Genomic DNA, 15,853 nt, shown 5'->3' on the forward strand with positions numbered 1-15,853 from the left:
TCCTGTATCCTGACTGTATTGGTATTAATACAGGCATACCTCGGAGTTACTGCAGGTTTGGTTCCAAACCACCACAATAAAGTGAGTCAATTTTTTTGGTTTCCTAGTGCATATGAAAGTTATCTTTAGGGGCATCTGGGTGGCTCAGCTGGTTAAGTATCCAACTCTTGATTTTGGCTCAGGTCACGATCTCACGGTTCATGAGATCAAGCCCCACATCGGGCTCTGCTCTGACAACGCAGAGCCTGCCTGGGATTCTCTCTCTCTCTGCCCCTTGCCTGCTTGTGCTCTCTCTCTCTCTCAAAATAAATAATAAAAATAAAGTTCTCTTTATAATATACTGTAGTCTATTAAGTGTGCAACAACATTATATCTAAAAAAAGGTACATACCTTAATTAAAAAATACATTATGTCTAAAACATGCTAACCACCATCTGAGCTTCAGTGAGTTGTAATCATTGATTATGGATCACTACAACAAATTTAATAATGAAAAGTTGTGATATATTGTGAGAATTACCAAAATGTGACCCAGAGACACGAAGTGAGCAAGTGCTGTTAGAAGGATACTAAAGACAGGACCGCCACAGCCGTAAGAGACACAGTTACGTGCGAGGTGCAGTAAAGCAAAGTGCAGAAGAGGAGCATGCCTGTATCCGGGCTGTGATATTGTACTGCTGACTAAGTTGTATGCAGTTGCTGGTTGCCAGGCCTGCTCATAAAAATGGTCAAAATGAAACACTTTCTTCATTGCTTTAAAGCCTGATGGAGTATATTTTTTCTAATCACTGAGTGGATACAAAACTCTTCATTGACCGAAACCATTTGTCCCTATCTGCAGGGTCCCTCAGGGCTAGGCTGTGTGTATGGGAACATAAGGCGGGCTGCTACATATCTGTGACAGAGTACCATCTGCATCTTACAGATCTAGCATCCTTACTGAGCAGTGAAGCTATGAGCCTCATCAAATAATCCAATTATGAGCTGACTACATACACGCTTGTAGTCACCACAAGTGCTGTGTGCGTGGGTGAGGCTGGGCGTACATCTAAGAGGCGTGATGTAGGAGAGGAGCTAGGATTTAATGTTATAAGGTCAAGACAATGTGAACGTGAAGAACATTCCCATATTCTCTCTAATCAAGGCAAAATGCCCACTGAATGTTATTCAGTGTCCTCAGATTCAAGCAGGAATTCAATGCCAGCAAAGTCTGTTTTTTTTCAGGTGAATTCTTAGGCTTCCTTTTCCTGCATGAGAACTATATAACAATGTCTGGCCATAGCTGCCAAGAAATGTGCTGCTCAATTTAACACTTGATGGTAACAACTAAATTTGTTCTAGGTTTCTGATGAGAAAGCACCATAATTAATTCTTAGGCTTCCTTTTCCTGCATGAGAACTATATAACAATGTCTGGCCATAGCTGCCAAGAAATGTGCTGCTCAATTTAACACTTGATGGTAACAACTAAGTTTGTTCTAGGTTTCTGATGAGAAAGCACCATAATTAAAAACAAACAGATAAAACATCAAAAACTCCTTTTCGTCTTTTATTCACTGTTTTACATGTGCTTTAATAATTTAAACCACTTCCAATTAGTTTAAGTAGGAAAAGTATGAATTATAAATTTAAAGAATATGTCCTCTACTAAGGACACTAAGTAGTGAATAAATGAATTTGCAATCAACTAGTTTGGCCAAGCTGCTTTGGCTGTCTCTCTTCCACTTAAATCATTTAACTTCTACCCAAAAGAACCACTTCAGTAAAGTTTCAATTACCAGCCAATGGTTTCTCTGAATATGTGCAGTCCCTGGCAGCAGGGGACCCAAGGCAGGCCATGTAATGTCAATTGTAACACCTGACTAGAATCTCTAGAGAACCACCAATTCTGGCATGAATTTGCCTCCTCACGTTTTGGCTGCTGAAATGGTCTAAATGAGGCCAATAAACAGACCCACATGCAATTTACTTGGGTCAGTATTGGTCATGCAAATTTATTTCTCCCTATTTGTTCAGAAATAATATCTTTATACAAGTATGATAAACTAAAACATACCAAAAGATGCATATGAAGAAAACTCTTCAGGAATTCTTTAAGCTAAAGCAAATAGTTTTCAAATTTTTACAGTAATCAAGGGTGCCTGGGTGGCTCAGTCAGTTGAGCGTCTGACTTGCACTCAGGTCATGATCTCGTGGTTCATGAGTTTGAGCCCAGTGTCGGGCTCTGTGCTGACAGCTCAGAGCCTAGAGCCTGCTTTGGATTCGATGTCTCCCTCTCTTTCTGCCCCTCCCTCACTCGCACCCTGTCTTTCTCCCTCAAGAATAAACATTAAAAACTAAAAAAAACTTTTACAGTAATCATATTTTGTCTGATTAAACTCTGTGCTTAGATTGTGAAGATACTTGTTTAACTCAATGTAAGTTAGAAAAGAATTCCTATTAAGTGAAATAATTTTACTTCTAACCCAGGGAAGGAATTCATAATGAGTCTGTGGGAACACCCATACTCTTTTTATTCTAGCTTTTCTTGTACCTTTATAAGGTCTTATATACCATTTGTGGGGGTAAGCAGAACCAATAAGGTACCCAGGACTAGGAAAAAACTGCACCACCAAAACTTAATAGTATCCAGGATTAAATTACATAGGGTTTTCATAAAATTATTACACTCAATTTTGGATTTGTTTATTCTAGAAATCAAATATCACAGATATTACAAAAGCACACTCAACTACAATTTGATGTCAGGAGAAGACAGCTTCTGTCCTGTCTAGACATTTCTCTTCACTCCCTTTAAGGGCAACTCCTCGTCTGCCCAAGGACCACTAGAGGGACAGGTGCCCACCGCTCAAGGACATTCACTGGTTACCTTCACTACTGGGTTCACACAGTTATCCCAATCACCTGTGGGCCTTGCTGAATGTGGAGTCTGATTCAGCAGTCTGGGTTGGGGCCCACAATTCTACGTTTCCAAAAGCCCCCAGGTGATGTCACTATTGCTGGTCCCTGGACCACAACTTTGGGTAGCAACTACTACCGATACTACTCTCCTTGTGCCAACACTAGCCCATCTCTCAGCTCACTTGGATCCACTTCTCCACCTGTATTGGGCAAATCAGGTTGGATTTACTCCATTTATGACAACTGCATACACACTACATTCCTACACACTGTCTGGCCTCAACATCGTGCCTTGCCATGTCTCCCAGTCTTCACTGAGGACCCTGGCACCAGCCTCACCGACTTCCTCTGACCCTCAATCTCTCATCATCTGGGCCCCAGGCCTTGTATGGGTCAGGTCAATAATCTCTCATCAGTACCTCTGAAATCCAAAAAGCTCTCAGAGGTTTTTCTCCCTAACTCATTTAGAAACAAAACCAGTTGCTTAAACTCTTGGTGGTACAATTTAAGCTGAACTAATGTTACTTTTTTTTTTTTTTTTTAACTGATGTTACTTTTTAGAGTCATATGAATCACATGGTATATGCATTGCATACCTTTCCCCAAATCGGAACTTCCAAATATGTGAGGCTTCCAGAGTTGTGTCAAGGGCGGCAGACCTGTAGCTCTGTGGCCTCACTGTTGCCAATGGGCTTTACTTCCACTGTGCTTCCACACCCCATTCCGAACGCTGCACCTAAGAACCTGTTACTTCCCAGAACTGCATTTCCTCTGAAGCCCTATAGTGTCAGGCCTCACTTCCAGAGCACAGTCTCCCACCACTCCCGTGCTGCTGCCATCCCTGCAGTTGGACGTGTTGGATCTCCCATCCCTTGACTGCCCATGTTCTCCCTGTCTGTGGGGCTCCTTCTAGCATGAGGTCCTTCTCTATCCTCCAAGTTCCATGCCTCCGAGTCTGGCATATGCCTCTCCTGCCAACAACCCTGGGTCTTTCTGCCACCCCTGCCCTGCAGAACTCCGACAGTACTGTAATCCAACTACCCAGATTTGGTGCCTCACCCCTGGGCTGCAGTACAGATTGAGAAGAAGGGCAAAAGTTTGAGGGAGTGCCACTGCGAGCCTCAGCTGGGTCCAAGTGTTACCCGAAGGGCTGCTCCGTACATCCAGCTCTCGTGTACCACGGACTCCCAGTCCACAGAAATGTCTAAACGGTCTCTATATTGTTTCTACCCTACCGCTTCTCCCCTCAGTCCCAGCGGCTGTTACTTCAGTTCAAACAGAAGCTCCCCTGACGCCCCCGTTCTGCCTCTTCATCTCTAACCCATTCATCCACATCCATGTATCTGTGGAATGAGGAGTGCCGCTTCTTTTATAATCTACTGGACTGGGTCTCCCCCACAACCCACCTCCTTGGGCACCTGCTTCTCTTCTTTTTTGGAGGCGGCAGTGCAGTGGGGTTGTAAGCCGTCGACTCAGAATTGGGCCTGGGTCTGGCTAACATATTTGCCTCCTGCAACCTTTCTTTCTGGATTGGGTTTCCTAACTGGAGACACAGGGTCACAGCAATGCCAATCACCAGGGTGCACCATGCTTGCACAATCACGTCTGGAGCATTAATGGTGACCAACACCATCACTCTCAGCTCTACTGGCTTTTTGTCCTTGACCCATAGATATTTCCAAGCACCATGTTCTCCCCGCTTTTTTTTTTTTCATTAAAAATACTACCAAAAGATATATTCATCCCTTTTGTTTTGATTAAAAGTTAAAGACCACGGAAACCAGAGGTTAAAGAGTAAATACCCCCTTTCACTTACTTGCCCCCAAAGCACTAAGTGGCCACTGTTTTTTTTTTCAGTTTAGTAATCAGAAAATGGGTTCTTTTTATTTGAGTTTATCAAATACACCCTAACTTTGAATTAAAAAAAAAAGGATGAAAAGAAAATTAAAGTTCTAAAAGTATAAACCAGAGAAAATGCTGTGCTTCAGATACATGTGAAAACAATGCAGAATGGCAGGATGTGGGTTTCAAACATCATTCAACACCTGTGTTCTGAATTTCCTCGTATCTCTAAGGGATAGGCAGCCTGTCATTTCAAGGAAAGAACTACAGAAGTATAAACAATATAAAAAGCTTTCTTCATATTTAAGTATATTATAATCAAAACATTAATAGGATGTTACTTTTTTCACTGTCACTCTAGACACAGTGCTGTCCACTAGAACTTTTTGCAATTCTGGAAATGCCTTATTTTGTAATGGCCACATGTGACTGTTGAGTATTTGAAATGTGGCTAATGCAACTAAGGAATTACAGTTTTCATTTTATTTAATGCAAATCAACACACACGGCTTAGTGGCATGTGCAGTTCTAGACGGCCTATTAAAAAAAATCAAGGGATCAGAATTATGTTTTTCATTTTAAGATAACTGCTCAGATCTTTTTTTGTTCAGTGTAATCTTTTTCCACTTCAATACCACTGCCATTACAAGACATTTGACTAAACACATAAAAAGATGAGCTAAAACCTAATTCTTTCTTGTCTTTAGTAATCAACATTCCATTTCTACAACAATGCCCAATAGTGAGCTTTTTACTAAGGATACACTGATGTTCAACCTCAGCCTCAGAATTTGACCAAATTATCTGTATTCAGTCTCAGCTTAACCCTCTCAAAGGCTGAATGCCAACCCCTGCAGCTATACACCAATTCAGAAGTCCCAGAACCTCTGGTGATGTAGGTACTATCATCATATCTTACTGTTACTGCAACTTCAGCAATTCAAACAAGGCATACCATTAGGATTAGTTGTCAACATCTGACTAATCTGCTTCAAATTGAGGTAAACATTCTAGATGTAACTTGGGGTGAGAAATTTCACGTAACATTAGTGTTTTAACCAATCTAATATAAATAATTACTACAAGAGTAAAAACGCTACATTCTAAAAGCTATTCATTTTGTGTACAATGTTTGCAAATACTTCAGTTAAATTTAAGTTGGGAAATTGACAATAAACAGAAGTGGCCACTGTTAACAGTCTGATGTGAAAAGTACTCTGTATGCCACAGTAACCTGGTTTCTAGTCCTATCACTTCACTGAAACTATCTTGCCAAGGTCAAGGTCAAGCTGCCAGGCTCTGAAGAGCTCTGTTCTCCCTTTACTTCTGGCCTTGTTGGGATATGCCAACCACATCTTCTACTTGCTTTCTGTCCACTGTCTGCCGGCCTTCTCCTTGCTGGCCCTGCCCTCAGGGCCCTGTCTCTAGCCCTCTGTTTGTCCCATTTCTCACCCTTAAGGCTAAGTTCCAAGTAGACACTGCTGCTGGGGTGTTCCACAGCACTCTTCAACTCAGCAGGCTGAAGACGATGAGCACCATTTCCTTCCCTAGTAACAATCATAGCAGGAGCTACACCCCAGTCATGATGCAGGTAGCAGCTATCCTCTCCACTTTAAAGATAACAAATGGGGGTCCAGAGAACTAATTTCACAGTCACACAGTCGGTAAGGGGCAGAGCCATGATTTAATCTCTGGGCCTGCCTTATGATAGAGACTGGCCTCACGACCCTGTACCACTCTGCATCTCCCCACCCTAGATAAAGCTGCCCTTCACTCTACCAAAGCCAGAAATGAGCGTGGCTGCAGATTCCATTTCTTCAGTTAACGGAGATACTGAGAAGTGGCTGCACCAGGTTCAGAGCTTCCTCAGGTTTTAACCCTCAATCCAGCAACAGCCTCTGTCCAGCCTCTAGGACTTCACATACTGCAGGGGAAGAAACCACACAAGTATAGAGTCTAATGACTGCCCTGCTGTGAACAGAGGGCATTTCTGGGTGCCACCTTCCATGAGGAGCAGTGGATGGAGGAATGACTAGGGAAATGGCTGGACGGCCTACAATTTAGGCAAGATCTAGGGAGATTGTATTTATTTGAAGGTAAGTCACTTTGAGCAGTCTCCAAAAGCTAGAAATTACATAAACTCATTACAAGGGAGACTTTTTGTTTGAGATACTGGGGAGGGGTAGGGGGAACAGGGTGTTTCTGAAAACAGAAGGTTCATACTTCATGTAAACATGATGACTATTTGTAGGGCACTGGGGGAAAGCTTTAGAGAGGTTATAAAGGTTCGGCCCAACTAAAAGCCTAGGGTTTTATGACATGCCACTATTTTGCAACCTGGAGATCAATGCCTACCTTTGAAAGTTCATTTAAGAGGCTGGTTTTCCAAATGTATGTTACACTTTAATAAAAACACTTGCTGAAAAAAAAACTAAAGATTTTGTCTCCTTTCTTCTTTCTGAACAGCAGCAATAGGAAAGATAACAAACAGAATGGCCACTCATGTGATGCCTGGAACCACTGTCTCCTTCTGGGCTAAAGAATCACTAACAGGGGCGCCTGGGTGGCGCAGTCGGTTAAGCGTCCGACTTCAGCCAGGTCACGATCTCGCGGTCCGTGGGTTCGAGCCCCGCGTCGGGCTCTGGGCTGATGGCTCAGAGCCTGGAGCCTGTTTCCGATTCTGTGTCTCCCTCTCTCTCTGCCCCTCCCCCGTTCATGCTCTGTCTCTCTCTGTCCCCAAAATAAAAATAAACGTTGAAAAAAAAAATTAAAAAAAAAAAAAAAAAAGAATCACTAACAATGTGGTGCCCATAAACCATCATTACATATCTTTTAGTAGGCGGACTCTAAGACCACTGTGATAATTAAAAACCATTTTTTAATTTAATTAAAAAAATTTTTTTTTACAAATAAATTTTTACAATTTTTTTACAAATCTACAAATAAATTTTTTAATTTATTTTTGAGAGACAGAAACAGAGCACACGTGGGGGGGGGGGTGGGCAGAGAGAGAATGAGACACAGAATCTGAAGCAGGCTCCAGGCTCTGAGCTGTCAGCACAGAGCCTGATGAGGGACTTGAACTCACAAATTGTGAGATCATGACCTGAGCTGAAGTCGGTTGCTTAACCGACTGAACCACCCAGGTGCCCCCCATTTTTTAATTTTAAAATTTATATTCTAGGTGAATGGCCCTGAAAATAAAAATGGGCCTATCACACTGATATTGGAGGACTATCTTAGACACAGCGGTGAGGTATTCAGTTTGACTGACAAATTCTTTCTTTCTGGTAAGAAAGGATCATCTACATTCATTTTATTCATGTCCTCAATATGGGGAAAACATATTATGTAACTTGACCTAATTAAAAAAGGAACTTAAACATTCATTTAATATTACTATAAAAATTTCCCTAAAATAAGTAAGCTCTATTAATAATGAGTTAACAAAAAATATATTTCTCTGGAAAAAGTTAAGTAATATTCAAGATATTTTACTATTTTGCAAATCCAAATACATGTAATTCTAAGAGGACGCTAGGTAACTAGTTTTTGTATCACTGGGACCAGGAAATTATCTAATAGAAAAGTCCTGGACTCTGGGACACTGGATTGCTTTTGGCCTTTCAGTGCTGCCAAGTTCCCCATTCCCTGCATAAACCAAAGGCAAAAACCTCCTTGGTGCACCAGTGAGGAAGATATCGAAACAGGCTTGCAATAACGTGTTTTAGCAGGGCTGCCACAGGAGAGAGAGGAAGATGCAAAAAGTTCAGGCTGTAAAGGGATTAATTGGCTTTTACTGGTTTACTGGTTTTTATATTTTGATTTTGGAAGTTACCAAATGGGCTACCACTGTGTATGTGTGGTATGTAATGTCTAAGGTGAATCCCAGTGAGCCCCACCCTCCTGGTGTTTATGCTCTATGGAGTTCTCTCTCCTGGAGTATGGGCCACACCATATTCCTAATGAGCAGAACACTGCAAAAGTTATGGGATGTCACTTCCAATATTAGGTTGTAAGAGACTCTGATTTCTGCCCTTCTAGCTTGTTCCCTCTCTTGCCTTCTAGCTTCCTTGCTCTGGTGAAGCTAACTGCTTTGAATTGCTCTATGGAAAGGACCCATGAGAGGCTGCTGGCCACAGCCAGCAAGCAACTGAGATCCTCAGTCCAACAGGCCACGAAGAACTGAATCCTACCATCAACCACCTGAGTGAGCTTGGAAGCAGATCCACCTTCATTTGAACCTTAAGATGACTTCACCCCCAGGCAACATCTTGACTGCAGTCTCATGAGCTGGAGAACCCAGCTAAGTAAGCGGCACACAGATGCCTGACCCACAGAAACTCTGAGACAGTAGAGGTTGGTGTTTAAGTGACGAAGTTTTCAGGTGATTTGTTACTGAGAAATAGGTAACTAACACAGCATACAGAACTCCAAAGCAGGGATCAGCAAACTTTTTTTGTAAAGAGCTAGATAGTAAATATTTTCAGGTTTGTGGACCTTACGGTCTTTTGCAGCTACTCAACTTTGCTGTTGTAGCATGAAAGTAGACATAGACAATACGTAAATGAATGAGCATGGCTTGTCCCAATAAAGCTTTATTTATAAAAACAGGTGGTGATTTGGCCCACTGGCTGTAGTTTGCCAACCCCTGCTCTAAAGTACAGGTTCTGTGGAAATGTTATTTTCGAGTTAAAAGGCAGAGATGACCTCCATTTTACCACTGTATAAAAATTATTTTAATGATTAAAAAAAGGAAGCTCAACCTATCACAAGACAACAAACACAAATAGTTGAAAATGGAAACAGTTGTCCAATAAGTTTCTGAGTTTGGTAAGTACCTAAGAAGTACAAATATCTTTTATGATAAATGGGTCCCTGTCTATTTACATCTGATACAGAAAAGTTTCAGTCCAAACTGGAGGTAAATTTGAACCACAAGAACACTTACCAAATTAGCTGTTTATCACAACTATGATCGCAACAGCTCCTTAATTATGCACTGGCTTTCCCTTCATATACCATGCTTTTCTGACAGTAAGAGCGGATGATTACCTTTGCTTTTGGACAGTGGTGATGGCGGCTGCTCTGTAAACACTTCTAGGGGTGGGGAATCATGGTGGTCGAAGTCTTTGTCCATGGCTTCTATGAGACTGGTGATGTCTGAGTCCTCTGAGCTGTGCCTTGTGCTGCTGGCACGTTCTGGGTGGGAAGGATGCGAGAGGGGGGCGGGTGACAGCCTTTCCAGCTGCGGTTCCTGGTGCTGAGGCACTGGTGGTGGCGGTGGAGGTGGAGAGTGCCGCTCCAGTGGGCTGTGGGCATGGTGCTGACTGCTGTGCTGGCTCTGTTTTGCCCCTTTGGACTTTCTGCCTGCTGTGTGACCTTGGGCCACTGCATTTGAATCTAAGACAAGGGGGCTTGCTTTACTAGCAGATTGTGCAGAAGTCCTGCTAGAAGTGCTTGAGCTGTTTTTGGTTCTGACGTTTTCCACGTCAGCTGAGTTTCTATTGCTGTGACTGCTGTGTGGGTGGACCGGTGGGCCACACTGCTTGTGACTCCCTGCACTGGGCCGGGATGACGAGCCGCCTGCTCCACAGAACCCCCTACTGTGACCGGGGTCACAGCTGAGTGTGTTCAAGCTGAAAAAAGGACCAACTGTAGATCAGTAAATAGCAACCTACAAAATCTAAGATTAAAAAATTTTTATTTCATCAGTACAGCCACAAGAGAAAAATACAAGCTACTCTAAGGAAAAAACCCCAGAAAGACATAGGGATACTTTCCACAATTTTATAGGGTCTATTCTCTGAAAATTTAGGAACCAAGTCAGTGATCTTATTACGAATATTTTAACCCTCACTAACATAACAAAAACATGGGATTTGCTGTTGAGTTCTTAGTAGAGAAGACAGCTATATATACAGGAGATTATTAAGTAATAATAGAATTAAAATTTTTTCTCCCTTGAGCAAAGATGAAAAGAAAAACTTATTTTTTCTTTGAATTACATCAGTCAAATCTATGTATACTAGAAAATTTATTTCCAGCGTGTGAACATACTTTCCTTCAGACGAAATACCAACGATTCTCCTGAGATCAAATGGTCTTCCCACATCAAAGGGTGGGTTTGAGGCCTCAAAGGATAGTCGCCTTCGAAATGGCTCCCAAATTCCTTGAGCTTCTAAATAGGCTGTTCCAATTACCAAGAGAAACAGAGCACTGTAGGGGTACAGAAGGCGAAGCAGCGGGATTCATTTGTTAGTGCAAGAGTAACAAAATTTAATATTAAAGGCAGAGTTTCTTGGTAAAGTACACAAGGATATAAAAAACAGAGATGCTGGTGACAGTTTTCATTGGATTGGACAAAGACAAAGCACTATGGATAAAAGTCTACACACTTGTTTTTACAGAATGCCAACTTACATGGAGACTTCTATAAAGAAAATAATTATTTGTATCAGAACAGACACTTGGAGGACACTTTTCCTTTTACCAAGAAGGTAAACTGTCTTGCAGTTTTAACTCTCTACCAACTCTTTTCCCTTAAAGGATGTGTGGGGTAACCATGTAAATTTAGAGGCAAGTGTATCTGACCCTCCAAACACATAAACAGACTGAAAAAAAAAATAAGGTTGCTGAGGATTTAAAAAGTATTTCTCATGTTTCATGTTGCTTGGGTCTGTTTCAAAAAAAAATATTCTATAATGTTGATTAAGTTACATATGCTGAAATGAAGTAACTGTACCTGGTAAATTATAAATGGTTTTTTCCCTTTAAGAAATTAACATGTACTTAATTTGTGTAACAAATTTTAAGGGAAGAAGATATGTCTTTACTGTATATGCCACCCAAGCAGGGTTAGTTCTGACTGCTCCCACTAGTGTGCGCAGGTTTGACTGAGGCAGAAAGATCTGTTCTGTTCACTGACAGATTCCCAGCACTCAGAAGAGTGGCACACAGTGAGCATGTGATGAACAGTGTCAAGTGACGCCTGAATACCAACCTCAAAAAAAGACACAAGTACCTCATTATTCCTGAGATGATGATGTACAGAGCCAGCTCCCAGTTGGGTCTGGGTAGGGCTTCTGCACAGGTTGCTAACATATGGTATGGAAGGGATGCGTTCAATACAAATACAAATTCAGAGCCACTGGTTGTTATAAACTTCAGTTCACGAATAACTCTAGAAGCTGTGAAATCAGGAGTAAACCTAAAACAGAATGGTAGCAGTCAGACTAAGTTTTAAAAATATACCATAGCAGTTTACATATAACACCAGTCTCACACACCTTTGAAGCCTAACAGAGAATTTGAGAGTTTGATAGTTCTGTGCCACTTCCTCATTTTAAGATGGAGAAGGAATTATTCCATGAGGTTAATAACAAATACAGCTATATTCTGTGGATAACTGAAGAAATTACATGAAAAAGAATAACGCAGCTTTGCATAATTAATTCAGGAAGTGTTCTCTGAGCTTCTCTCCCTCCCCCTTCTTTTCTCCTTTATCTGAATCTACCCTCTTCTCCCAGAATATAGTTCCAATAACACCTTTGAAAAAAAAAAAAAACCACCCAAAAAACCCAAAACCATCCTAGCCCTTGTCCTATCTCCTGCAGTACTTCTTTCTGCCCCAATTATTTCATTTTTTACTTTTTGTTAACTGTATGCTCCCCAACCAGATGATCTATACCTTGAGGAGAGGTGTCTTATTCTTCACTGTACCTTTAGGTACCAAGCATTATACCTTACCTGAGTAATATCACTATGTACTGAGTCAACGTCCATTGAACACCATGAAATTATCACTCAATTAAGGGGACAGAGGTCACATTTTATTACATAAACTCTATAATCTAACAAGTTGTCAATTAATATTAAAGTAGGTTGCAGCTATTACTAATACAGGCAAAAAAAATTATCTTCTGACCAAAATATTACACACTCCTACGTTGCACACACAGAAAAGTGCACGTATGTGATACAAGGGACTGGTCTGTTGCTGAGACTGAATTTATAGTCTATTTCCTACCGACATGTTACACTTTAACACAACCCTGAACATAATTTTGAAACCAGTTTCTAAGATTATCTGATCCACTTCTGATACAGAGGAAGTTTCACAATTTTGAAAACAATGAAGAAATAACCAACGATTAAGTGGAAAAAAGAAATCAAACTACATTTGTGGATAAAATACCTTTTGTTGTATGAAAACGTATCCTTGCATGGAGTTTAAGCAATTGTATTATTTGAGGTTGATGAGAAGCTAGTGATTCATTACACCTCAGAAGAAAATACTTACAATATGATTATGTCTTTAGAGGCGTTGGCGCTTAGTGCAAACTCTTGACAATTAACAACTTTAAAGCCATATCCCTCACATGAGTACCCACTGACTTCCATGGTTTCTATGTGAATCTGAAGTTGTCCTGTATTCTCTACTTTAAATGTTCTTTTCAATGTGAAATTTGGTTCTCTTAGTTTTAAATCTAAAGGAAAAAAAAATCAAGAGTGAATATAAATCTTGCATGCGCTCCAGATTCAATGAATATATGCCAGACATTATGAACCACCTACTCATGCCAAAGAGATCAGCTGGTACCCAGCTTTCATCAGAAGTACTCCACTTTACTGTGTCATTTTAGACAGCAAAAGTTTAATTATGCTTTACTTTCCATACTCAGAGTAAACCACCTAAGACATGCAATGAATACTGAGCCTTTAAATCTTTTAGGATCCAAATTAAACAACCCTGAAAGCAAGTCAGAGTATTTCATTAAAAATCTTAAGTATTCATCACTAATATATACAGGTGCATGTATAGAAATACTGTTCTTTTTTGGGGAATTATTTATTGTTGGAAGCAAATACTGAAAGTTGTGCCCTTGGAACTGTTAGGAATACTTACTATCTGTACAGTCTTTCAATAATGCTTCTGTGATTTTAAAGCGTAAGGAACTCCCTGGACCCGGAAGTTTGCCTGCTACTCTCAAGTTCTCAGTTGTTCCTTGTCCTTGGACCATCACAGCATCCACCACGGTCAGGTTATTTCTGTGCAAGAAGAATTATAGAATTTTCTCCCACTAAATTTGTATAACAGAAATGTAGAAATGAATACACTAATTTTTTTTTTTTTACTATTTATTTATTTTTGAGGGGGAGAGAGAGAGCAAGAGAGAGAGAGCAAGCGTGAGCTGGGGAGGGGCAGAGAGAGAGGGAGACACAGAATCTGAAGCAGGCTCCATGCCTGTCAGCACAGAGCCTGACAAGGAATGTGAACTCAGGGACTGTGAGATGACCTGAGCTGGAATCGGATGCTTAACCCACTGAGCCACCAAGGCACCCCTGAATACACTAAATTTGAGACTGAAACATTTATCCTCTAAGAATTTAAAAATCTACACAGAGAGAAGAGTTTTTCAGTTTTAAGAGTCACACATGGTATAGTAAGAATATTTTTTCAGGTTTTCAAGTTATAAACATAATCACACAGGTACATTTCATCCAGTGTGGTGTGATGGGTGCATGTTTTAGACAAAGTGAATACCCTATTTAATAAATTAGACACGTAAACTCAAATTAAAAATCAAGTAAGGACTTCTGTATAAGTACTAAAAACTGACCCACACTTAAATCATAATGCATACCTGATTATGATTAGTGAAGAAACAGTTCTGTTGTGAATTGGAGTAAACTTTACTTTGACAGATTTCTTTTCTCCAGGTTTTAAAATTAGGTTTAAAATTAAATGTCGAGACAGGCCTTCTGTAAATCCTGTTGAACTCTGCAGTGGATGAGCCTTGAATCATTGGGTAAATGAACAGAAGTTATTACTATATTCTCTGGAAAGACTTTTCCTTTACGCCATCCACAGCCCAGTATGAGTTTCTTGAATAGATTAAATATGTGAACAATTTTATTCCTCATGATTTAGATACTGGTCAGTTTACAAGCAGAACTGGGCAACCAGTGATGACCCTTACTACTGTGCATTAAGTCCCCAAGAGGGCTTTGAACCCCAAGTGACCAAAGTCCTCATATTTGTTAGGCATTTGTTTTTGTATACAGATCTTTTTATTTTTAACTTAAAAATTTTTTGAAATGTAATACACATACATAAAAGGACACAAACTTAAGAACTGTAGCTCAATGTCTTAGCACAAAGCAAACAGCCGTGCACCCAGCTCCCAGCAGCCTTAAGTCTTGTGGATGCTGTTTTCACTTTCACACTGTTTTCCTGCTCCTTCCCCCTCTGGTGGGTATCAGCCAAAGGGTCTTCAGGTTGCATCAGATTTTATTTGTAAAAATATTTCTAACTCAATATCAATCTATCTTTGAATTTTATTTTGAGAGCTCAGCATGTAATTACTGTTTCATTAACACTTGATGACTGAAAGATTAAATAGTTTAATAACCAAAATAGGACTTCTTGACAGCTTGTTATTGATAAAACTTATTTTTTTAATGTTTACTTATTTTATTTTTTTAAAATTTCTTTTTAACATTTATTCATTTTTGAGAGACAGAGAGTGGGGGAGGGGCAGAGAGAGAGGGAGACACGGAATCAGAAGCAGACTCCGGGCTCTGAGCTGTCAGCACAGAGCCCGATGTGGGGCTTGAACTTGGAACAGTGAGATCATGACCTGAGCTGAAGTCGGATGCTTAGCCGACTGAGTCACTCAGGCACTCCTACTGATAAGGTTTAAATATTCGTTTTGTATTTAAAAAAACATAAGGATATATTGTTAATAAACCTTACAGGTTTATTTTTGACAGAGACAGAGAGAGAGAGAGAGAGAGAGAGAGAGAGAGAGAGAGAGAGAGAGAGAGAGAGAGAATGAATATGAATAAGCAGGGGAGGAACAGAAAGAGGGAGACAGAGGATCCGAAGCAGGCTCTGTGCTGACAGCAGAGGGCCAGATGCAGGGCTTGAACTCATGAACCGTGAGATCATGACCTGAGCTGAAGTCCAACACTTAACTGACTGAGCCACCCAGGCACTCCTACTGATAAGATTTAGATATTCATTTTGTATTTAAAAAAAATATAAGGATATATTGTTATGATTTTTAAAAAACGTTTGAGAGATGGGGGAAGGGGGAAGGGGCAG

At 40.6% G+C, this 15,853-nt stretch overlaps 1 protein-coding gene across 2 annotated transcripts in view; it reads right to left on the minus strand.

Moving 5' to 3' along the window:
- The window catches only part of TMEM131 (transmembrane protein 131), a 239,982-nt gene that overhangs the window by 24,974 nt on the left and 199,155 nt on the right, over positions 1-15,853 (minus strand). For both annotated transcript variants that reach the window (XM_025932297.2, XM_086701269.1), the window contains 6 exons: positions 14,391-14,542; positions 13,652-13,794; positions 13,046-13,232; positions 11,768-11,953; positions 10,804-10,962; positions 9,799-10,382 (listed from right to left, as the gene is read on the minus strand). In XM_025932297.2, coding sequence (XP_025788082.2) covers positions 9,799-10,382; positions 10,804-10,962; positions 11,768-11,953; positions 13,046-13,232; positions 13,652-13,794; positions 14,391-14,542 — 1,411 coding nt within the window. The remainder of the gene's footprint in view (positions 1-9,798; positions 10,383-10,803; positions 10,963-11,767; positions 11,954-13,045; positions 13,233-13,651; positions 13,795-14,390; positions 14,543-15,853) is intronic.

The sequence above is a fragment of the Puma concolor genome, chromosome A3 (assembly GCF_028749965.1).
Source record: "Puma concolor isolate L17-30 chromosome A3, mPumCon1.1.hap2, whole genome shotgun sequence".
NCBI classification, from domain to species: Eukaryota; Metazoa; Chordata; class Mammalia; order Carnivora; family Felidae; genus Puma; species Puma concolor.